The sequence below is a fragment of the Ochotona curzoniae genome, unplaced genomic scaffold (genome assembly GCF_017591425.1).
Source record: "Ochotona curzoniae isolate NIBS_2020 unplaced genomic scaffold, NIBS_Ocur_1.0 contig_4516, whole genome shotgun sequence".
Lineage (NCBI taxonomy): Eukaryota > Metazoa > Chordata > Mammalia > Lagomorpha > Ochotonidae > Ochotona > Ochotona curzoniae.
Genome location: NW_024466313.1, coordinates 3,349,997 through 3,374,831, shown reverse-complemented (window position 1 = coordinate 3,374,831; position 24,835 = coordinate 3,349,997). Strand labels below are relative to the sequence as shown.

The 24,835-nt window shown below is 53.1% G+C and overlaps 1 protein-coding gene across 1 annotated transcript in view; it reads left to right on the top strand.

The window, feature by feature from the left end:
• LOC121160644 (heat shock transcription factor 2 binding protein) overlaps positions 1 to 24,835 on the top strand; it is an 86,445-nt gene that overhangs the window by 25,977 nt on the left and 35,633 nt on the right. Inside the window, exons 4-5 of the mRNA XM_040986606.1 lie at positions 7,688 to 7,837; positions 10,374 to 10,506. Of these exons, the coding sequence (XP_040842540.1) occupies positions 7,688 to 7,837; positions 10,374 to 10,506 (283 nt within the window). The remainder of the gene's footprint in view (positions 1 to 7,687; positions 7,838 to 10,373; positions 10,507 to 24,835) is intronic.

Genomic DNA, 24,835 nt, shown 5'->3' with positions numbered 1-24,835 from the left:
TAACATCATTTGTAGGGAAGGTTTGGAAGAGGCATATTCTTTTAACTTTTCTTTACTGTGGAAGAATTTTATTTCATTTTCAAAGATGAAAGAAAGCTTTGCTGGATATGTTATGCTAGGCCGACAATTTTTTTCTTTTAGAATCTGGAATATGTCACTCCATTCTCTTCTTGCCTGTGGAGTTTCCTGTGAGAGGTCTCCTGTGAGCTTAATTGGCATTCCTTTATATGTCAGATGATTTTTTTTCACGTGCACATTTAAGGATCTTTTCCTTATGTTCAGTTGAAGAGAGCTTGATGATCATGTGTTGTGGTGAAGATGGCTTTTGATCAAGCCTGTTGGGAGTTCTGTGCCCGTCCTGAATGTTGTTTCCCAATTCTTTCTCTAGATTAGGGAAATTTTCCTTTATTATTTCATTAAATATATCTGTAAAACCAGTTTCTCTTTTGGCACCTTCTGGGACTCCCGTAACTCTTATATTTGACCTCTTATTAATGTCTTTCAATTCTTGAATACTTTTTTTTTTTTGCCTGATCCAGCTCTGCTTCCAGCTTTTTGCTTGTTTCTCCCGGTGACAGGAAATATCTTCCAATTCTGAGATTCTTTCTTCTGCTTGCTTCATTCTATTTTGGAGACTCTCCACTGTACTTTTCATTTGATCTGTGTTGTTAATTTCTGATATATCTGCCTTGATTTGCTTTATTGCTGTTATTTCTTATGTAACATATACCTGAAATTCTTTGAACTCTTGTATGTGCTTCTCATTGCTGACCAGAAGCCTTATAATGAGTTTTCTGAATTCTGTGTCCCCCATTTTCTCGATGTTTTCCTCAGTGAACTCTTAGGATGGCGTAGGGTTTTGCTCCTTTGCAGGGGAGTTTTCAGTAATATTCATTGTGCCTCTATCTCTTCTTTGGCTCTTGGTCATTGTACTTCTGATTAGCAGAATCTTCTCTTTGGGGCAGGTTTCTAAGCTGTGTCACCCACAGGTCTACAGTTCGATTTTGCTTATTGCTGTAGGTACACAGCTCTTTGCTTGCAGCCAATTGTTTCATTCCCTCCAGTGAGTTCCAAGTCTAGGTTTTTTTTTTTTTTTAATGTTCCTAAGAGGGTTTTTTTTTTCATTTTTTAATTATATTTTTGACAATCTTTACATAGTTAATCAGGTTAAAAAGGTTCAAGGGCTACAGGAAAGTGAGTAAGACCATTATTTCCATATTGTTTCCTTCATGTAACTGAGGTAAAGGGGGATATTGAGGGAGAAGCCCAACCCAGTTTCGCATCCACCCAGGTCCCAGAAGTGGGGCATACTCTGAGGGTCTTGTTCAATGGTTTTGATAGATCAACAATTATTAATTGCTGCCAGTCTCGCCATTCCAAGCACGATGAGTTCGTTGAAGAATCCACTGATTGACATAGTCTATCTTAGAATCTCCATTTGCCCAGTTTTTGACTGCCAACATATGGCTGAGGTGGTTGATTGACTTGTTCTGTCCTCTGTCTTTTCTTGGTTAGGGTTATGAGTCCAGCATTTAGATTAGGAAGATCTCCAAAGAAACTTTGTCTGAGGTGTTCTCAAACCAGATTCTTGTATGTGCTAGCAAGTACAGGGCCTGGCACAGTCCATCATCCCCATCAGCGGGTGGTTGCAGTTGCTGGATCAGTTCTGTTTCCATCACTGTCTTCCACGCAAACCAACGGGTGTTGCAGTCCAACCTGGTTCTGACCAGCGCGTACTCGGCCTTCACGCAAACCAGTGGGAGCTGCAGCCTAGTTGGAGCAACCCACAATAACCCCCACCATGCCCGCCCCCTGCCCTGGTTTGCCAGTATGGGCAGTAGACTAGTCCAGTCTGTCCCACATCCCATTCAGCTCCCACACATGCCAATGGACATTGAAGCCTAGTTCAACCCAACGAGCCCAACTATCCAGCCCACTCACATGCTGTTGGGTGCCTTTCTGTCTAGCTACCCCAGCACCTCTGTCCTGGGTTTAGTTCCCTCCAGTGGGGGTGGTAACCCAAGAGGGAGGAGCCCACTTTTTCTCTTCTAGGCCACTTCCACTCCCAGATCATGCACTCTCCAGGCAGTTTTGCAGTTTAACTTGACAGAATTAGCCCCCTGTGCCAGCATCTACCAGGTGATACTGCGGCAAAGCCCAACCAACTCTCACCCACTCTGATTTATGCTTGCATCAGTCGGAATAATCAGCCCAGCCTGGCTTTTCCCTGATCTAACTCACATGAGGCGCACAGGTGTTGTAGCCCTGCCTAGTCTGGTCTGCCCCCATCCCAGCCCACGCTCTCCAGTGGGAGTAGCTGTCCAGCAAGGGAATCCCTTCATATTCCCCCTACTGGCTCCGTCCCTCCCTTCCTGGTTCTCCCATATGCTGGTTGGGTGCTGTGGTCACGTCCGGTACGGGTAACCTCATGTTGGCATTCCGTAATGTGCACTGGTTTTTTGTTGTGACCGAACCTGGCTTGACCCACACTCTGTTCTGGTACTTGGCTTCGCTAGTGGATGATGTGAACTGATTCAGCCTGGTCTTCCTCCGACCCATGCCAAATATGTGCCAGTGAGATACTTTCCATGGCCTGTTCTGGGCTGTTTCCTATCATGCTTCTTGCGCTCAGCTGCAGGGACTGTGTCTCAACAGAGGAGTTTCCCAAGCTCCTCCCTCAGAACCTCTCCCAATGCCAGATTTTGCGCGTACCAGGGGGTCCATGAGCCAGCCCTACTTAGTTCACCTCCTGTCCTAGCAGGAACAGTGGCTTTTCCTGACTGGCCTTCAACCCAATCTGGTTTTTATTATTGGATGTTTCAGCCTAGCCAAGGCTCGTTCATACCCACATACTGCTCACACATGGCTCAGTAGGGGCTGAGACTTAGCCTAGTCAGTCCTACACCTACCCTGATCCTCCAGAGCACCAGAAGGTGTTGGAGTCTAGCCCGGCTTGATGCGTCCAGTCCAAGTCCACACTTGTGCTAAATGAGACTACAGCCATATCCTGATCAGAACGTAGCCCCCATTCCAGCCCCATGCTCCTTGGTGGGAACCTCCACCCAGCTAGGGTGTTCCTTTAGCTCCCCAACTGCGCCTATTCCCAGCCATAGATCGTGCACATGCCAGTGGTTGCTCTGACTCAGCTTGGCACAGCCCCTCACCTGTCCCGGCCTCTGCCTTACACACTGTGGCTTAGAGTCTCTGGCTCATGCAGACCAGTAGATGCAAGAGCCTAGCTCGGCATGACCTGTGCTCTATCCTGATTTCAAACTTTTTTTAAAAAAGATTTATTTATTTATTTTATTGGAAAGTCAGACATACAGAGAGGAGGAGAGACAGAGAGGAAGATCTTCCGTCCGATGATTCACTCCCCAAGTGACTGCAATGGCCGATGCTATGCTGATCCGAAGCCAGGGTCCAGGAACTTCTTCTGGGTCTCCACACAGGTGCAGGGTCCCAAAGTTTTGGGCCATCCTTGAGTGCTTTCCCAGGCCACAAGCAGGGAGCTGGATGGGAAGCAGGGCTGCCAGGATTAGAACCAGCGGCCATATGGGATCCCGGCACGTTCAAGGCGAGGACTTTAGCCACTAGGCCTCACTGCTGGGCCCCTGATTTCTAATTTTGAATGTGAGCTAAGGTTTGCTCAGTCCTGCCCAGTCCACCCTGTTCCGTTACCAACCCACACATTAGCCAGGCATTGAAGCTACTTTGCCCAGCTTGTCCAACCCCCAGGTCTGGACCATGTGTTCACCAGTGGGAGCTATGACCCGCCAGGGGAGTTTCCCAAGTCCCTCCACTTGACCCACTTCTGGACCCAGTTCTCATACATGCCAGTGGGTTTTAGGTCAGTGCCTGGCGTAGTCTGGCCTTCCATTTGGCCTTGTATGAGCTGGTGAACATTGCAGCCCGGCCCACCCCACACCCTATTCAGGATGCACATTCAGGTGCTGCTGCCTTGACTAGTCCAGACTGTTGTGGGTTCCTTTTCCTGTGAGTGATGGCAGGCTCCTTGGTCCCACCTAGCTTAGTCCATCACCCCTTCAACTCTTGAGCTAACCAATGGATTTAGTATTTCCACAAGGGTTTGGCCCACACCCCTCCCCACAGAATCAACCCCTGGATATGCTTCTCTCGTGTGCTACTTAATTTCATGGCCCTGCCTAATATGACCTGTTTCCTGATTCATCATCATGTCAGGTTATAAGATATGGTCCTGCTAGATAAGCCCCGAGTCTTAGCTTTTGCATGGACTCGTATTCAGTGGTCAGCATTGTTAAGTGATGACAAGTACTACACAGGATCTAAAGGAGTTTGGTATATCAGTCTTATCCATAAAGATCATCTGGTCCCTCTCCTCCAACCTACTAGGTCTTATTACCCTCCCTTACCTTCATAGGAAAAGTTACTCTGTCGTTGTGATTGTTTAGTATTAGTTGATATTCCAGAAGTACAGTGGGCTTGACATGGAGATACCTAAGCAGCAATTTAGAGCCCAAAACCCGAGAGCAGACAGCCAGGCAGAAAGCAGGCGGAGCCTGGCGCCGAATGGTGCAGTGGCCACCCAGGGACAGGTCACCACGTGGACATAGTGACTGGAACCAGGGCTCCGAGCATGGAGACAATCCCGGCCTGTCACCCACCAGCAGCCAAATGGCTGCTGGAAGTTTAAATCTCCCCAAGTCTGGGTTCTTATGTTTGATTTCCACAAAGAACTCTGTAGCCCCAGCTCCTGGCTCACCACTCTCTACCTCCTGTGATATCATGCTGAGGCTGCACCGTGTCTGTACAGCCTTTCTCCCACTTGCGGTTGGAGCACGTCCAAGGATTAGGGAGACACTAGGTGTCCTATATAGCTAGGTTGCTGGTGGTGCTAACCTTGTTGGAACCTGTTGGATGTTAGGTCTGGGTGCCACACGGACCTATTTTGACCTGTATGGTGCCACAGTCGGTATTGTTTTCCTCGGGGACCAGTGTAATCCATTGAACTCAGTGAGTTCTCGCAAACTCAGCACATGCACAGTTCACTGTTGTCCCCTGCAGTCCTAAACTTTTACCACAGTGTACAAAATGGCAGCTGACGTACCACTAATAGAGTTCTTGATCTGCTGGCCGTCAGATTTGAGGGCTATCCTGACCTGTCTTGGGTGGAACCTCTAGAATGCCATGTTGATGCAGTTCACTGAGTCAGAAATGAGTTCACTCCCAGCTCAGTGTATGCTCAGTCCTTTCCCTTGCCTTTGCCTCCTTAAGCAAAATGGCGCACAGTTTGGCTCTAGGGGGCTGACTGGGCTGTGAAATCCATCCTGTTCTTGCACTGCCATCTGGGATCTGCTGCTCTGTCTCTGCTCCTGGTCAAATCAAACGGACCAGCAGGATGGACAGTTCTTTGTTTGGGTTCACTTCCCAAGCTCCCAGTGAAATTCCCTTCCCACCTGGTTGCTGGTGGAGTTCCGGCTGCTGGTGGAGTTCAGATCGCCCGTTAGCTGAATGCTGCTGGAGTATCAGTTACTGCAACACCACACCATTGTGCCCGCTGCTCTGCTGTGTCTGTCAGTCTCCAGGTGCCCTCTGCTGTTGTTCTGTCCTTTCCTATTTCCTGGAATGTGTCCTCTCTGCTTCATCCTGATTAAATGTTTCTCCATCTGTTTAAACGTGTCCTTACCCTATTCCGCCATCCTGATGCTCCCCTAAGAACAGATTTTTAACCATCTAATACACTTGATCTTGTGATATTTAAATATTTGGTATAATGAATTTGTTTCTGTGCGGCTGGGAGGTGCTGTGCAGGGAAGGAGGGCCGCAGCTCTGCAGCCCCAGGTCTGCTGCAGTGGGCACTTGAGTGCTTGATGCTGAGGAGTCATCTGGAAGGCACCTCCCCATCTTGACCTTGGGAGGGGAGCCCTGGCTGAGACGCACCCCACCACAGAGCTTCTCAGACACTCTGCCAGCTCTGTCATCTCGGCATGCTGGCACTGACTGGCCGCCTCCCCCTGGCCCTGTGTGTGGTCTTTGGGTTTCTTACCTCCTGGAGTGTCACTATGTGCCCTGTGTGCACCAGCACCGTGGTCTACCCTCAGGGTCTGTGCACAGTGAGTCCCGCCTGGTGTCCACTGTCTGCCCAGGGGTGGGTGTCAGTGCAGTGAGTCACAGGAGGAGCGGGCTGCGTGTTGGCAGCGGCTGCAGTGTGGCCTGCTCAGGGGGTCCACGGGTACAGCTCCTAGGGTGGCCTGTTCAGGGGATCCACGGGTGCAGCTCCTGGGGTGGCCTGCTCAGGGTCTCCCTGGGTGCAGCTCCTGGGGTGGCCTGCTCAGGGGTCTCCCTGGGTGCAGCCCCTGGGGTGTGGCCTGCTCAGGGGTCTCCCTGGGTGCAGCTCCTGGGGTGTGGCCTGCTCAGGGGTCTCCCTGGGTGCAGCTCCTGGGGTGTGGCCTGCTCAGGGGTCTCCCTGGGTGCAGCTCCTGGGGTGTGGCCTGCTCAGGGGTCTCCCTGGGTGCAGCTCCTGGGGTGGCCTGCTCAGGGGTCTCCCTGGGTGCAGCTCCTGGAGTGGCCTGCTCAGGGGTCTCCCTGGGTGCAGCTCCTGGGGTTGCCTGCTCAGGGGTCTCCCTGGGTGCAGCTCCTGGGGTGGCCTGCCTCTGTCCCTCCCGTTAGACTGAGAGTTGCGGGTTTACTTCTTGAGGGACTCACCGGTCGTGACGGAGAGGTGTGCTCCCCTCGCCATGTTTCTCTGCCACGGAGTTTATTCCCAGATGCAGATGGTAGTTTAAGGGTAGTTTTCCTTTCAAGCCATTTCCTCTGGCCCCTTGTGTGTATAAGTCAGTTTTGCATTCCTGTAAGGAAATACCTGAGGTAACTAGCTTGTACTAGAGGTTACCTTGGGTGGGCACCCAGGTTCCCAGTAAGGCCTGGGCTCATCGCTTGGGCTCTGGTGATGCAGCATGGAGCTTCACATGCTAGAGTGCACGTGTCTTTGGGGTGTCTGGGGTGTTTTAGGGGTATCTGTGGGGTGTCTGCAGGGTGTCTGCATGGTGTCTGTGGGGTACCTGTGGGGTGTCTATGGGTTGTTTGCGGGGTATGTGTGGGTGTGGGGTGTTTGTGGGGTATCTGTGGGGTGTCTGCAGGGTGCCTGTGGGGTGTCTGTGGGATGTTTGTGGGGTGTTTGAGGTGTCTGCAGGGTGTCTGGGGTATTTGCAGGGTATCTGTGGGGTGTCTGCAGTGTGTCTGCGGGGTGCCTGTGGGTGTCTGCAGGGTGTCTGTGGGGTGCCTGTGGGGTGTCTGGAATGTTTGCGGGGTATCTGTGGGGTGTCTGTGGGGTGCCTGTGGGATGTTTGTGGAGTGTCTGAGGTGTCTGCAGGGTGTCTGTGGGGTGTCTGGGGTATCTGTGGGGTGTCTATGGGGTGTCTGAGGTGTCTGTGAGGTATCTGCAAGGTATCTGGGGTGTCTGATGTGTGGTGTGTGGGGTGTCTGCGGGGTGGCTTGTCTTATAATTGTGACTGTCTCATTCTAGTGGCCCTGTCCACCCAGCCTTCTCCCCACAGCCCCATTCCAGGCACTATCCTTGGAATGAGTTGGCCCCCTTTTGGAATGTAAGGCTTGGTCCCCAGCCTCGAACACCTGAGTAGACATCTCAAGTAATGTCCAGCCCTCTGTAGCCTTCAAAGTGAAGCCTGTTGTTCTGTTTCGATTGCAGGAGAAGCTGGCTGTCCGACAGCAGCTGGATGAAGCCAAGCAGCAGCTCCTGCAGCAGGCTGAGTACTGCACGGAGATGGGCGCCGCAGCCTGCACCCTCCTGTGGGGCGTCTCCGGCAGCGCGGAGGTCGTCCAGGCCATCCTGGGAGGAGTAAGTGCAGCCGGTGGGGCGGTGGGGTTCTCTTTCTGAGTGCTGTGCAGGGTGCTGAGCAGGGCACCGAGAGGCTGAGTTCGGGCCCTTGGCTGGCGTGAGTGTGCTGTGGGGTGTCGTGTGGGCCCTTGGCTGGCGTGAGTGTGCTGTGGGGTGTTGTGTGGCAGTGGTCATTGCCTCAGCATCATCACTGCTCATGAATGAAGGGGCTTTGTAAAGTTCATGGAGAATGGAATCAAAAGGTTATTTTGATGCAAAACATATTGGAACTGTCATCGTTTTTCCATGGTAAACATTTACTGTGAACTTTTTAAAGACTCCTGTGCATGAATTTGAGAAGTTTTTGTTCCCAAACTTATTTCCAAGATCTTTTGGAAGTATCTTGGTATTTGAATTTAATAAGGTTTCGTGTGTCTCTGCAGTAATGTGATATTTAGTGTTTTGGATGTTCTGTGTGTATGCATGGGCCGGGATTTGGCATGGGTCTTGATTAACAGGAAGAAAAGGTGGGGAGGGGAGCTCAGGGAGCCACACGGTGGAGACAGGTGCTCCTGGGGAGGTCTGAGCTCTGCCTTCAGCAGAGGCCGTTCATGTGGGAAGTCTTGCCCGTTGTGGGTGGGAGCGTGGCCATCAGCAGCTGGTGGGTGACTCTCCCCGGGAGGTGGTGGTTGACCTGCAAGGCCATTTGGTGTGGCCGCGGTGAGTAAGCACACAGCTGACTCATTTCTTATTGTTTCTGCATCCAGGCTGAGGGCTTACTATTTTCTAACAGAGTTGATTTGGCACTGGAGTCTCCCTTCCCCTCCCTCTGTTCTCCCCTCCAGTCTTACAGTGGGTGTCTTGGGAATTTTCACGAATCCATCGTGAGTCCGTCCTCATAGTGCATGTGGGGGACTTACTTCTCTCTCGTTCCACCTATGAACGCATTAACTTCTGCTATGTTTCCACATGAGGTTAACGCACACAGAACAAAGGCTTCAGTGTGACGCTAGGGTGGTGAAGAGGAGTGTCCCACATCTTCACAGGAGTAAATGCCAGCGTGTGTGCCAAGGCCCTGATGAAGGTGCAGTGAGGACCAGATCCTTGTTACCTACGGGCAGTAGCAATAAAGTGATAAAAGGGACATTAACAGTCTCAGGTGATTATAAACAGTCTCTTATGAATGATTAATTAATGAATTACATCACCAGATCTTATTATGAAAGATACAAGCAACTAGGCAGTGAAATAGGGTAAAATTCACATGTCAGATCCTTAGATTTGACATCATATTATATTAGAGCAAACATACGATATCTGACGTTTTGGCATTGGCTCGTTTCCCTTAGCATAATGGTCTCAAGTCTGGCTCAGCCCTAATTTGATTACGTGGTATGGCTCATGAGTGATGTTATAAATATGCACATGGCCCTTGGCACATAAAAGGTGACGTGGGCTGTGCAGCCATCACTATACTGATGTGCAGATGACCCTGTCACCCGGGAGCGCCCTTGGGTCACAGTGCGGCTTGGTGTTCAGGTTCTGCCACCTTGGGCACACTGTGCTCAGCAGTGAGGAGTAACCCTGGCAGGAGACCTTCCTTACTGGCCCCGCCTCTTTTACTATTTGAGTTAAAACGTTTTCCATGGTGCCAGCACAGTGTGTAGGCTAAACCTGTACCTGTGTGCTGGCATTGCTATGGGCATTGGTTTGAGTCCAGGCGGTCCCCTTCTGATCTCATTCCATGCTTATGTACCCGGGAAGGCAGGGCAGAGGAGGGCACAGGTCCATGGGCCCCTGTTCCCACGGGGGAAACCTGGAAGAAGCTCCTGGCTTCAGATTGGCCCAGCTCCTCCACTGTAGTCATTTGAGGTGTGAACCAGCAGGTGGAAGATCTCTGTAACTCTGCCTTTCAAATCAAAATAAAATACATCTTTAAAAAAGTATTCATTTGAGAGACGCAGAAAGTGAGACAGGCAGACACAGTGTAGCTCCATTAAATGCCAGCCTGCAGAAGCTGGGCCAGGCCGGCTGGGTTTCTGTCTCTCCCACGGGGGTGATGGGGGCTGCTCGCTGCCTCCCAGGGCCTGCCTTAGCCGGAAGCTGGAACTGGGGACTGGAGGTGGCATCAAACCCAGTACTCTGGTAGGATGAGGGCGAGGGCGTCTGACCAGCTGCCTTCCTGCTAGGCCACGCAGTAAGGCTCTCTTTGAAAGGTTTCCTGTTGTCAGTCCTCTGACTGAATGCCCAGTTCAAGCAGACCACCTATTTTCCTAGGATGTTTTCACCATCTTAATGAGTCAATCCCAGTACTTCCATCATTTTGTAAATTCAGCCTGTTTCTCATGAATATTTTTTGTTCTTTCTGTACATGCTGTCAATCTCCAAGTTTCTTGCTCCGGCATGTTCTACAACCCTTGTCTGGCCTTGTCGGGGAGTGCTTACTGAAGGCAGCACTGTCCCTCACGTCTCTGATTTAAGGCAGGGCCTCTGTGCCCCTCGCTGCCTTACTGCTGAGAGCGGGGCAGGAGTGACCTTCTCCTTTCTAAACTTCCAGGAAAAAGCGCTCAAGTTTTTCACCATCACTGGGCAGACAATGGAGAGTTTTGTGAAATCCCTGGACGGGGATGTCAAGGAGCTGGATTCCGATGAAAGCCAGTTTGTTTTTGCTTTGGCCGGAATTGTGACAAGTAAGTAATTCTCCGTGGACGGAGCGGCTGTTCTGAGGCTGGGTGTGGGTGGGCCTCTCGGTAGGGGGCGTGTCCGGGTGGGCCTCACTCTGGCCTGTGTTGGAAAAGTGCTGCAGGTGCTTCAGGTAAGTGTGAGCTGGTCAGAGGGCCTGCCTCGGGGGTGGTGGATGGAGGCTCGTGGGCGTGTTCCGTCCCCGTGTGGGTGGGTGGTGGATGGAGGCACGTCGGCGTGTTCTTCCCTCCCCCCCCCCCACCCCGTGGGTGAGTGGTGGGAGGAGATGTGTGGGCGTGTTCCGTCCCTCGTGTGGGTGGGTGGAGGGAGGAGATGTGTGGACGTGTTCCGTCCCCCGTGTGGGTGGGTGGTGGATGGAGGCACGTGGGCGTGTTCCGTCCCCTGTGTGGGTGGGTGGTGGGAGGAGATGTGTGGACGTGTTCCGTCCCCGTGTGGGTGGGTGGAGGGAGGAGATTTGTGGGCGTGTTCCGTCTCCATGTGGGTGGTGGATGGAGGCGCGTGGGCGTGTTCCGTCCCCCCTGTGGCTGGGTGGTGGATGGAAGCTCGTGGGCGTGTTCCGTCCCCCGTGTGGGTGGGTGGTGGGAGGAGGTGAGTGGGCGTGTTCCATCTCCGTGTGGGTGGGTGGTGGGAGGAGATGTGTGGGCGTGTTCCGTCTCCGTGTGGGTGGTGGATGGAGGCGCGTGGGCATGTTCCGTCCCTGTGTGGGTGGGTGGAGGGGACAGTGAGCAGAGTCTGAGTTTGGATCTTTGCCCTTGGCTAATGTCAGACTGAGCTGAGGTGGAGCGCTTGTCACCACTGCTGGTACACTAATTAAGCGATTTTTAAAATGGAAATTTCTCCTTGGTACATTTCTCCTGCCTTTCCCTGAGAGTGTGAGTAAAATGGGAAAGCTGTGAAAGGAGGGAAGCACTGGGGGAATGGTTCATTAGTGGGGCGCGACGTGCTGTGTCTGTGTGAGCGTGGAGACCATTCTGAAGTCAGCAGGTGGCTCAGTGGCTTAAGCCTCTGTGTGGCGGTGTCCAAATCACAGCTCCGTGTGAGTCCCAGACGCGCCGCTTGCAGGCCAGCGAGCTGCTGATGCAGCGAGGCAGTGGCAGGGATGGGCCAAGTGCGCGGGCCCCCGCCCCCTCAGGGAGAGTCGGCGGAGCTGTGGCCTTGCAGCTTTAGTCTGAACCAGCCCTGCCGCCGTAGCCTTTTGAGAGTGAGCTAGTGAGTGGAGGATCTTTCTGTAACTCAAATTTTCAAAGAAATAAATCCCGAGGAAGGCCTAACCTGGCTGTGTGTGCTCTGTTGCGACAATGGTTTTCCTCTGCTCTGGCCTGGGCTGTGGAGAGAGCAATGTTTGTTCTTCCTGTATTCTTCTGAAATCCCAGTGGATCACGTCTTGTGTAGACATTTCCCAATTAAGCTCTTAAAATTGGTGTTATGGGCCTGGTGCGGTAGCCTGGTGGCTAAAGGCCTCATTTTGCATGCGCCAGGATTCATATGGGCATCGGTTCGTGTCCCGGATGTGCCACTTCTCATTCATCTCCCTGTTTGTGGCCTGGAAAATCAGCAGAGAATGGCCCAAGGCCTGATGTGGGAGACCTGGGAGCAGGACCTGGCTTCGGGTCAGCTGAGCTCTGGCCATCGTGACCACTTGGGGAATGAACCAGCGGACAGATCTTTATCTGTATCTCCTTCTCTCAGTATATCTGCCTTTCCAATAAAAATAAATAAATCTTTTAAAAAATTGGTGACACTTGGGGTTGGCTCCGTGGTATAGAGGGCTGAGCTTCCGTCTACAGCACCAGGGTCCCATATTAGTGCTGGTTCATGTCCCGGCTGCTCCGCTTCCCATCCAGCTCCCTGCTGTGGCCTGGGAAAGCAGAGGAGGACGGCCCAATCCTTGGGACCCTGCACCTGCGTGGGAGACAGGAAGAAGCTCCTGGCTCCGGATCAGCTCAGCTCCGGACACTGAGGCCACTTGGAGAGTGAACCAGTTGGACGGAAGATCTCTCTCCGCCCCCTCTCTTCTTTCCTCTTCCTTCTTATTTTTTTCTGTAACTCCACTTTCTAAATAAAAAAAATCTTAAAGAGTCAGTTGTTTTTGTTGCTTGTTGTGGGGTGGTCTGTGGCTGCCATGGTCCCTGGCCAGCTCTCTGATGTTCTCAGTTCCCCCTTACGGCTGTTGGGGAAAGGCAGTTTTCTAACAGGCTTGAGCAAAGGTGGCGATCGGGGTCGCCTCGCTGCAGGTGAGCCCTGGAGCACTCTGAATTGTGTGATTTGTGAACTTGAGCTGCCCATGGTGCCAGTGAGGCACTTACTCTAGCTGGGTTGGCCTTGTTTGTCCTGCCCGTGCTGCCCATGGTACCCACCCTGCCCGTGCTGCCCTCACTGCTCACCCTGCCCAGGCTGCCTGCTCAGCCTGTGCTGCCCACCCTGCCTGCACTGCCTATGCTGTCCTCATTGCCCGTGCTGCCCATGCTGCGCACCGTGCCCGTGCTGCCCTCACTGCCTTGTGTTAGAAGAGGAGACGTGCTTCTGCCTGAAAGTGAGTGTGATGGAAGGTGGCGTGCCTCTTGCTGCTGGTGCAGAGGCCTGGGCATCAGCCACAGCGCAGGCTCTGGGTCAGCTGCTGGGCACTCTTCCTCCCCAAACGGTTGTTTTTTAAAAACTTGCATAAATGCAGTCTTTACTCCTGGTTTGTCCTGTTTGTAGTTCTGTGAATTGGGACAAGTGCATTCAACCATGTGTGTTTATTGACTTTTTGTTACTTTTACTGAAATTTTTGGAGGGCTAATTTATAACACAGCTGATGTTGGCTCATGGTGAACCTGGATTTCCTCACCGTCTCCCCTTGTGAAGCCACTGTGACCTAACCCTCTCCTTCAGACAGCACAACTGGAGCAGGCCTTTGTGACCCGTTAGCCTGAGGTGGAGTAGGGGGCCGGCTCCTGTCAGCCAAGGCAGTGTGGAGCTCCCCCGTTGGCTGCCGGCAGCTGCCCACCTCTTCCTTGCAGCAGCCCTGCAGTCCCTGACCCCACTTGGGAAACGGGCTCACCTTTTCTTGCCATCTTGTCTGCCCCAGCTCAGCCGGCACTGGCGCCAGGCCCTACCTTCTTATTTCCTACTTTAGGTCTCCAGTCTCAACTCTCCAACAGATTCAGGAAAAGTCATGACTTTGTAAATTGCCCCCACTGTCCTCCAGAATGGGTGGACGGCTCTTCCTGGTTTACTGTGCCCTGCGTGAGAGCTGGACACCAGGACTGTGTGAACACCGTGTTGTCACTGTGGTGCTGAGGGTCCAGTCTCCCTGTCTGTGAGTGGGATGGGCAGGCTGCGTCCCTTCCACACGTGCTGCGGCCGTCCTGTGGTGAGATGGGCAGGCCTGCGTCCCTTCCACGCGTGCTGCGGCCGTCCCGTGGTGGGATGGGCAGGCCTGTCTCCCTTCCACGCGTGCTGTGGCCATCCTGTGGTGGGATGGGCAGGCTGCGTCCCTTCCACGCGTGCTCTGGCCATCCCGTGGTGGGATGGGCAGGCTGCGTCCCTTCCACGTGTGCTGCGGCCGTCCTGTGGTGGGATGGGCAGGCCTGCGTCTCTTCCACGCGTGCTGTGGCCGTCCCGTGGTGGGATGGGCAGGCCTGTCTCCCTTCCACGCGTGCTGTGGCCGTCCCGTGGTGGGATGGGCAGGCCTGTCTCCCTTCCACGTGTACTGCGGCCGTCCCGTGGTGGGATGGGCAGGCTGTGTCCCTTCCACGCGTGCTGCGGCCATCCCGTGGTGGGATGGGCAGGCCTACGTCCCTTCCACGCGTGCTCTGGCCGTCCCGTGGTGGGATGGGCAGGCCTGTCTCCCTTCCACGTGTGCTGCGGCCGTCCCGTGGTGGGATGGGCAGGCTGTGTCCCTTCCACGCGTGCTGCGGCCGTCCCGTGGTGGGATGGGCAGGCTGTGTCCCTTCCACGTGTGCTGCGGCCGTCCCGTGGTGGGATGGGCAGGCTGCGTCCCTTCCACGCGTGCTGCGGCCATCCCGTGGTGGGATGGGCAGGCCTGTCTCCCTTCCACGTGTGCTGCGGCCGTCCCGTGGTGGCAGATGGAGCACACTGCACTGAGGACATTAACTGGGATGTGGATGGTGATTTTTCCAACTGCTTTCTGCTTTGCTTTCCTTTTTGTTTTTTGTAAATATTAGGAGACGAAGTTAGAGAAAGAGCCACAGAGCATGGTCTCCATCTGCTGGCCAGGTGGGAAGCTGGGGACCAGGGGCTTCTTCCAGGTCTCTCACACGGGGCAGAGCCTTCTGCTGCTGCTTTTGCCAGGCCATGAGCAAGGAGCTGGATTGGAAGCAGAGCAGCTGGAACTCCAGTTGGCACCCTGATGGGATGCTGGCTTTGTACCTGCCACACCACACTGCTGGCGCCTGCTTTCTGCTTTCTCTCCCAGCAGAGTCCTATGGCAACGATCCAGATATTGAGCAGGTTGGAAAATGATAAGAAGTTGTAACTGTATTTTTTGCCTCCTAGCTCTGGTTCATGTGTCACAATAATATTAGATAGTGTAGCAACAGGATGAATTTTTGGGGTTGGTAATTTTGGGATAGAACTGGATCCAGCATAGCCTGCTGTTGGCCATACTGGGCACTCAGTCATCAATAGTAGGGCCTCTCTGTGTCAGGACCGCTCTGGTCTTCCTCCAGATCACACACGCATGCTCACACGTGCATAGGGGCGGGGAGCCCAGACCAGACACACATGGGTGGGAATCCTAGACCACGCACACGCGCACAGGGGTGGGGAGCCCAGACCAGACACACACAGGTGGGAATCCTAGACCACGCACATGCGCACAGGGGTGGGGAGCCCAGACCAGACAGATACACACATGAGGGTGCGCACATACACACGGGTGGGAAGCCCAGACTACACATACACAGGCACACACACACACATGTATGCACACACAAATGAGGGTGGGAAGCCCAGACCCCCCCCTCCCCCCAACACACGGGTGGGAAGCTCAGAATACACACACATGCATGCACACGAGGATGCACACACACACACACAAATGAGGGTGGGAAGCCCAGACCATGCTTACACACACGTGTACACATTTGCACACAAGAGGGTGGGAAGCCCAGATGACACATGCACACATGCACACAAGAGGGAGGGAAGCATCACACACACACAAACACACACACACACGGTGGGAGGCTCAGACCACGCACACTCATGCACGCACATGAGGGTGGTAAGCCCAGAACACACACACACGCACGCACACACAAGGTTGGGAATCCCAGACTGTACACATACACATGTATATGCGCACACACGAGGGGAAGCCCTGAAGGCACAGTGGCTGGCACGGCCTGTGCTCCTGGGCATTTCTTGTTCCTTGTTCCTACAACCTTTGCTTTCTTCTGGGAAGAGTCTTTTTTTTTTTTTTTTTTTGAAGATTTATTTTATTCTTATTGGAAAGGCGGATATACAGAGAGGAGAGACAGAGAGGAAGATCTTTCGTCTGATGATTCACACCCCACGTGGCCACAACGGCTGGAGCTGAGCCAATCCAAAGCCAGGAGCCTCTTCCAGGTCTCCCATGTGGGTGCAGGGTCCCAAAGCTTTGGGCCGTCCTCAACTGCTTTCCCGGGCCACAGGCAGGGAGCTGGATGGGAAGCGGGGCTGCCGGGATTAGAACCGGCGCCCATATGGGATCCCGGGTGTGCAAGGCGAGGACCTTAACCACTGCGCCATCATGCCGGGCCCTGGGAAGAGTCTTTGATGCCAGATGATGCAGATCTGGGAACAGGTGGGGTAGGGGGTTGGAGAAAGGGCCAGTATTGGGCCTGCTTCTGCAGGTGTTCTGGTGTGAGGTGATATCAGGACTGTTGTCACGCTTGGGCTGGTTAGGCACACTGCTGCCGTGAGCACGGGCGACCTGAGGGATGGTGTGTGGTCTTGCTCTGGGTATGGTCTGACGAGTGGACTCCAGGGGACTGAGTGCACCATTGCCACGGTGGCTGTGAGCTTGGTGTGCTGGGGCTGCTGCTCGCCCCTGTGTGCTTAGAACAGAGGCTTCTGTTGGGTTGATTCTCCCTAGTCTCCAGCTCCAGAAAACACCACCAAGGCTGGCAGGAGGTGGGCTCCTCACTGTGGCTGAGCTCCCAGCAGTGGCGCTGCCCAGCAGAGAGTCACCCTCCACACTGTGGCTGAGCTCCCAGTGGTGGCACTGCCCAGCAGAGAGCCACCCTCCACACTGTGGCTGAGCTCCCAGCAGTGGTGCTGCCCAGCAGAGAGCCGTTCTCCAGCTGCGTACTGCTCAGCTGCCGCTGATTCATCCATCAGGCCAGCCGGAGTGCTGGCACTGCTGGCAGTGGGCAGGAAATGGGCATAGTGGAGGAGCTGTGGGAAGCAGGGGCTCGGCCTCTTCCCAGGCGCCTCCACAGCAGCTCTTGATAGACCCTTAGCACATGGCCTGCAGCCAGGCTGTGGCAGGGGAGCAATGTCATCCAGGAAGTTTCTGGCCCAGGACACTTGCTGGGGTCAGAGGTCACCACATGACAGACTCGGGTGAGGAAGTGATGTGTGTCTGGTCATATGGGAGGGGGAGTGTTGTGGTTGGCAGTAGGACCGTGCCCCTGTGCTGCCAGCAGCTTTAACGGTGAGCCTCATTTGGCCTGTGCATTTGTTGTTCACCCAGGCTGCAGGTGCCCTGGGACAGGGCCAGTGTAAGCCCTGGAACTGGATTGAGGGTCGGGCTTGGGGTCTCCCAGCTATACCACTTTGCCGTGTGTTCCTGGAGCATGTCTGGCCTTTGCACCAGGGTCTGCTTGCTCTGTGTGATGCCTGGTGGCATCCATGGTCTCCGCTCCTCCACGCCTCGGTGTGAGCAGCAACCAGATGTGGCAGCTCCAGGCATCTCCAGTCGCACCCAGCCACTGGCTCGAGTGCTGCTGCCTAGAACATGGGTCACTTTCCTGCGCATCAGTGGAAGATTGTAACTAGAGCTACTGGAAGTGGTTGCAGGCTTCTGCTGTTTGATTTATTCCATTCATGGAGTAGTCTTAACTGGTTCAGGAAACTTTGTTATCTGTCATCGACAGCATCCTGTTGATCACAGAAGTACTGTTAGTCTTGGGCAATTTGTCATGTTTCTGTAGATAATACCTCCCTTTGGTTGATGGGGCGGGTCCAGAAAGTGAACTGCTGCTGCTTGGGATCAGTGTTTCTCTAGAAATTTCTCTCGGGGAGGAGTCAGTGTGCTCAATCTTGGAGGTGTCCAGATAAATGCAGTCACAAAGTACCTGCTCACTGGGGTGCGCCCACAGGCCCCTGTGTGTGCTGCTGAGGAGGACAGGATTTCAGTGAGTTCTTGGGAATGTAGTTTTCTGGGTAATTGTTTTAAAATGATTTATTTTAACATATTTTGAAGCCAGAGAAAGGCAGAGAGCTCTTGCGTCTGTGGGATCATTCCCCAAGTGTTCGCGGCGGCCGGGGCTGGGCCGGCTGGAGCTAGGAGCCTAGATCCCAGACTCTGCCAGAGAAGTGGCAAGGACCCAAGTGCTTGAGGCGTGATTTGCTGCCTCCATGGTGAGCGTTAAGTGCCAGAAGCTGGCTCTGGAGCAGAATGGGGATGAAAGCACGCACTGCAGTATGGGATGGAGGGGTCCCAAGGGCATCTGTGCACAGGCGTCCTTGAGTAACTGCTGACTTCCACATCTTCATAGGATGGGACAGTATAGGAACCCATCGGCTCTCTGTCCTGGTAAGGAATGTGGCTTCCAGGAGGATGAGGAAAAGATGTTGTGGGGCTAGGTGCTCTCGTGAAGTGGGGGTGGTTAGGTCGCAGCTTGCTCAGAGAATGTGGGCAGATGTGTGACTTCCACCCCTGGGCTTTAGGATGGGCAGCTTGGGATTGCCTAGGCTTGGCAGAGAGGGTTAGTTGTTCTTCCCCTGTCAGGCTGTCACTGTTAGCCAGAGGATTCCCAGACTCAGCCCGGGAGGGTTGTGAGTGGCTCACGGGAAGGTCTGAGGGGATCCCTGTGGCTCTGCTGCAGTGACTTGGCTGGGTCTGCGGCTCTTCTCCCTGATCACCCTAGAACCATCTGTTCTGTGACAGCTTAATCCTGAGAGCAGCCCCGCTGCTGGAGCCCTTCAAAACTGACCTGGGGCACGTCTGAGCTGTCCCTTCTGCAAAGTAAATCTCTCCCCCTTGAATTTTGTGGAGGTTTTGTCCAGGAGGAAGGCTCTAACCTGGGGAAGGATGTGCTGGGGTCTTTCTTCCCCGAGTGCACTAGGCCTTGAGGGAGGGTCTGCCTGCAAGAGCAGGAGCTGTGCTTGTCTGTAAGCACTTCGGGAGCTGTGTGCCTTTGGGGTGAGTACTCACAGGGTGTGGCTGAAGGTGAGCTCTGCCACTTCTCCAGGATGGGCAGAGCCAGAGGAACATCTCCTAGGAGCAAGCAAAGGACAGCAGCCCTCTTCTGCCCTCAGGTGTCAGCCCTGACTCTCTGTCCAGGAGACAGGTCCTCTGAGTTGGGAGAAAACTGAGTGTTAGGAGCCACTTGGCAAAGTATGTGTTTTGAGAACCCACAGTCCTGGCCTTGCCTCCTGACCCCAATGTCCAAAGATGAGCCCTTCCTGCTGGCCCAGGCGGACAGCCAGGCTTCCGGATGTGGATCAGCAGCCTTAGGACACACCCACGCTGAGGCCTTGACAGCTGCAGGCTCACTGTGGAGATGGAAGTGCATGGAAGGAACTGCTCTGGCTTGCTCTTGCTCCCTCTGGACCACAGCCACAGTCTTACTTCATCAAAAGGATCGCCAGCAGTCCGTCGCGGCTTGGCTGAGGGAAATATGATGCTTCACTAATCCAAGCTCTTGCTTGTGCTCCTGGACAAGAAGCATCTGTGGACAGAACTACGCTTTGCAGTGTTGAAGTGCCATTCAGGTGAAGGACAAGGGCGCCGCACGTCACTTCCAATGCTGCTTGAACAAGAACCACTTTATGTTCTAGCGGTGGGAATTCCAGGGTGTTTCTATGAAAAATACCAGTTCTTCAAAAGTGCAGGGCATCCGGCTTGTGCCTGTTGAACTGCTGGGAAATACTTCATATTGTCCCATAGCCCAGGCGTGTGGACCTGGAGTGGCACATGGACCAGTACAGCACATAGACATGGAGTGGCATGTGGACCTACTATAGAACACGGTCTACACTATGCGTAGCACATGGACCTGCTGTGGCATGTGGACCTGGTCTGGTACATGTACCTGGAGGACCACATGCACCTGGTGTGGCACGTGGACCAAATGTAGCACATGGACATGGAGTGGCATGTACATCTGCTATAGCATGTGGACCTGGTGTTAACATATACCTGGTGTGGCACGTGGACCTGCTGTGGCACATGGACCTGCTGTGGCATGTGGACCTGGTGTTAACATACACCTGCTGTGGCATGTGGACCTGGTGTGGCACGTGGACCTGCTGTGGCACATGGACCTGCTGTGGCATGTGGACCTGCTGTGGCACGTGGACCTGCTGTGGCACATGGACCTGCTGTGGCATGTGGACCTGGTGTTAACATACACCTGGTGTGGCACATGGACCTGGTGTGGCACGTGGACCTGCTGTGGCACATGGACCTGCTGTGGCATGTGGACCTGCTGTGGCACGTGGACCTGCTGTGGCACATGGACCTGCTGTGGCACATGGACCTGGTGTTAACATACACCTGGTGTGGCACATGGACCTGGTGTGGCACGTGGACCTGGTGTGGCATGTGGACCTGCTGTGGCATGTGGACCTGCTGTGGCATGTGGACCTGGTGTTAACATACACCTGGTGTGGCACGTAGACCTAGTGTGGCATGTGGACCTGGTATGGCACATGGACCTGCTGTGGCATGTGGACCTGGTGTTAACATACACCTGGTGTGGCACGTGGACCTGGTGTGGCATGTGGACCTGCTATGGCATGTGGACCTGGTGTTAACATACACCTGGTGTGGCACGTGGACCTGGTGTGGCACATGGACCTGCTGTGGCATGTGGACCTGGTTGCAGTCTGCTGCTTTAGCCATCCCTAATATAGCCATACCTTCTGGTGCTTGTTACCTGGAACTCTGCTCAGAAGATGGATCTTCCATTTGTGCTGTTGTGGGATAGTTGTGGGGAAACCTCTACATTGTTTTCACAAGATGTCTGAGATCACTTCCTGGAGGAGACGTGCGTCCTGCCGTGTCCCGTCCATCACCCTGGTTTTGTGGGTCCTGCAGCTGGACACAGCTCAGCAGCCGTGGCCCTGTGTGCGAATGTCGATGCACTGAGAATGTTTTCACAGTGTTGATCCCAGAGAGACCAGTGTCACCACGTTTAGTGACTTGTAAGATTCTTTGCATGTTCTAGGTGTTTTTGAGATAACAGTCCCTTATCAGAACCAGGGCTTTCAAACATTTTGTCCCCCTCTTTGAGTTTTTTACTTACTTTAACTACAATTTTTTTTTAATTGGAAAGACAGATATACAGAGAGAAGAAGAGACAGAGAGGAAGATCATCCATCCTCTGGTTCACCCCTTAAGTGGCTGCAATGGCCAGAGCTGAGCTGAGCTGAGCTGATGCCAGGAGCCTGAACCTCTTCTGGGTCTCCCACATGGGCGCAAAGTCCCAAGGCTTTGGGCCGTCCTCCATTGCTTTCCCAGGCCACAAGCAGGGAGCTGGATGGGAAGTGGAGCAGCCAGGACATGAACCAGCACCCATATGGGATCCTGACACATGCTAGGTGAGGATTTAACCACTAGGCAATTGTGCTGGGCATATCATTTTAACTTTTGACAATGTTCTGTGAGACACAACTTTTGGCTTTGTTGTATCCAGAGAATGTATTTTGTTCTTTCTTTGGTTTTACTTGTCATTAAAAAACAAAAAGATTTATTTATTTTTTTTGGAAAGTGAGATATACAGAGAGGAGGAGAGATAGAGAGGAAGATCTTCCATCCAATGGTTCACTCCCCAAGCGGCCACAATGGCCAGAGCTGAGCCAATTCAACGCCAGGAGCCCAGGACCTTCTTCTGGGCGCTGAGTCCCAAAGCTTTGGGCTTAGCTCAGCTGCTTTCCCAGGCCACAAGCAGGGAGCTGGATGGGAAGCGGGGCCACTGGGATTAGAACCAGCAACAATATGGGATCCTGGCACGTTCAAGGTGAGGACTTTAACTGCTATGCTACTGCACTGGGCCCATACTCATCATATTTAAGAGGCTACTGCCTCCTCGCTCAATGTCCATGAAGATTCGCATATATATATATATATATATATTTTTTTTTTTTTTAAACCAGTCCTTTATCTACTTCTGCTGGATGATAGATAACAAAGTCCATTCTGTGGCCTTGAATCAACCCACAGGTACCCCCAGCTAAATCAGGTATGAGTGATGAAAGTGCAGAGTACAGTGTAAAGTAGGTGTGAATAAATTGTGATAAATGGACAAATACTGGCATTAATTCACATTTATTACATGTTATAGTTTACACTTTAGTAACATATTTAAAGCAATGCAGCATTGGCATTTGCTGTTACAGTACCTGGCATGTGCTATGGGACTTCATTTACCAGGAGGCTTGTTGGGCTGGCATTTTCTTTCTTTTTTCTGGCTACTATGCCACATTCTTTTCACAGAGATGTGTTAATGATATTTCCATTATCTGTTACTGAGTAACAAACCAAGCCACTGGGGACATGCAGGCTTGAAGCAGCACTCGCTGTGTTCCTGAGTTTGCAGTCTGGTCAGGGCCAGTCAGGGACAGCCTTGTGCTGTTCTGGAATACCTGAGGCCTCAGGTGGAATGACTCAAGTTGCTGAGGGATCAAAGAGCTGGGGACTGGAGAGGGGTTTCTCTCCACCCCCTCCGTTTCCGCCCATCTCTGTCCTCCCCACCCGTCCCTCCCCTCTCTCCCCTTTTACTGTCTGCTTTCCCCCCTCTCTCCTTCCCCACTCTCCTTCCCCTTCTCTGTCTCCCTCTTTCTTTCTGCCCTCTCTCCTTCTCCTCTTCTGTCTCTGGCTTCACGTTTGTCTTCCACCTCTGTGACCTTTAACCATGGCTGCCTAGGTGACCGAGGTGGAGGCCATGCTGCTTCTTCCTCACCAGTTACAGGCTAGTGGCAAGCATGGGGGGCTACCTGTGGGCCTGCAATGGGGGGCCACATGTGGAGACAGCTGGCAGAGAGCAGAGTCATCACAGGAGTGTCCCAGCTGGGCTCCAGGACAAGGCCTGTGCCTATCTGAGGAGTGCTTGTCTGAGACCCAGTGCTCTGTAAGCACAGTGGGTGTGGCTGTAGGCATGGTGGGAGCCCAGTGCTTTGTAGACACAGTGGGTGTGGCTGTAGGCACGGTGGAACCCCAGTGTTTTGTAGACACAGTGGGTGTGGCTGTAGGCAGAGTGGGAGCCCAGTGCTTTGTAGACATAGTGGGGATGGCTGTAGGCACAGTGGGCATGGCTATAGGCACGGTGGGACCCCAGTGCTTTGTAAACACAGTGGGGGTGGCTGTAGACACAGTGGGTGTGGCTGTAGGCACAGTAGGACCCCAGTGCTTTGTAGACATAGTTGGGGTGGCTGTAGGCACAGTGGAACCCCAATGCTTTGTAGACACCGTAGGTGTGGCTGTAGACACAGTAGGTGTGGCTGTAGGCACAGTAGGTGTGGCTGTAGGCACAGTGGGAGCCCAGTGCTCTGCCTACCACAGAGTATTTTCCCCCGACATACAGCGTTCCTCATGACCTTTGTGACTCTCTTCAGTGCCAGGTGTGCAGTCTGGGCACCAGCTGTGTGGGAGCCACTTTTTTTTTTTAATTTAAAATTTTTTTTTTAATTTTAAAAATTTTTGTTGACAATCTTTACATAGTTAATTAGGGTAAAAAGGTTAAAGGGCTACAGGAAAGTGGGTAACACTTATTTTTTCCATATAGTTTCATTCATGTTTAAAGGGGGGGTATTAAGGAAGAAGGCCCACCCAATTTCCCACCCTCCCCAGGTCCTGGATGTAGGGTATGCTCTGAGGTTCTTGCTCAGGTGGTTTTGATATTGCAACAGTTATGAATCACTGCCAATCTTGACACTCCAAGCACTGTGAGGTCTTTGAAAAATCCACTGGTTGACATAGTCCATCATAGAGTCTCTGTTTGCCCCATATTTCGCTACCAAGATATAGCTGAGAAGGTTGGTTGATCTGTTCTGTCTTCTCTCTTTTCTTGGTTAGGGTTCTGAGTCCAGCATTTCGGTTGGGGAGATCCCCAAAGAAACTTTGTCTGAGGTGTTCTCAAACCAGATTCTGGTATGTGCTAGCAAGTACAGGGCCTGGCACCGTCCATCGCCCCATCAGCTGGTGGTTGCAATTGCTGGGTTGGTTCTGTTTTCACTCCCGACTTCCACTGGAACCAGTGGGTGTTGCAGTCCAGCCTGATTCTGACCAGCACATACTTGGCCCTCGCATAAACCAGTGGGAGCTGCAGCCTAGTTGGAGCGACCCACAATAACCCCCACCAGGCCTACCCCTACCCTGGTTTGCCAGTATGTGCAGCAGTAATCCAGTCTGTCCCACACTCCTTTCCACCCCAGTGGCTGTCCTAGTTTTATGCCCTCCCGTGGAAGTGGTAACCCAACAGGAAGGAGCTCGGGAGGGGAGGGGGGAATCCCAGTGCCTATAAAACTGTGTCACTCAATGCAATGCAATCAAAAAAAAAAAAAAAAGAAAGAAAGAAAGAAAGAGGAAGGAGCCCACAGTTTCCCTCCCAGGTCGCTCCCACTCCCAGATTATCCACTCTCCAGATAGTTCTGTGGTTTGACTTGACAGAACTAGCCCCCAGTGCCAGCTTCTGCCAGCTGATGCTATGGCTAAGACCAAACAACCCTCACCCACTCTAATTTTGTTTGCACCAGTAGGAATAATCAGCCCACCCTGGCTTTTCCCTGATCTAATCCACATGAGGCGCACCGGTGTGGTAGCTCTGCCTAGTCTGGTCTGCCCCCATCCCAGCTCACACTCTCCAGCGGAAGTAGCTGTCCAGCAAAGGAACCCTCCCTTATTCCCCTACCGGCTCTGCCCCCTTGTTCTCACGCTTGCTGGTTGGGCACTGCGGTCATTTCCAGTACAGGCAGCCTCACCTTGGCATTCCATATTGTGCATTAGTCTTTGTTGCGACCGAACCAGGCTCGACCCACACTGTTCTGGTGCTTGGATTTGCCAGTGGATGACGTGGACAGATTCAGCCTGGTCTTCCCCCTGACCCCTGCCAATTGTATGCCAGTGGGTAACTTTCCATGGCCTTTTCTGGGCTGTTTCCT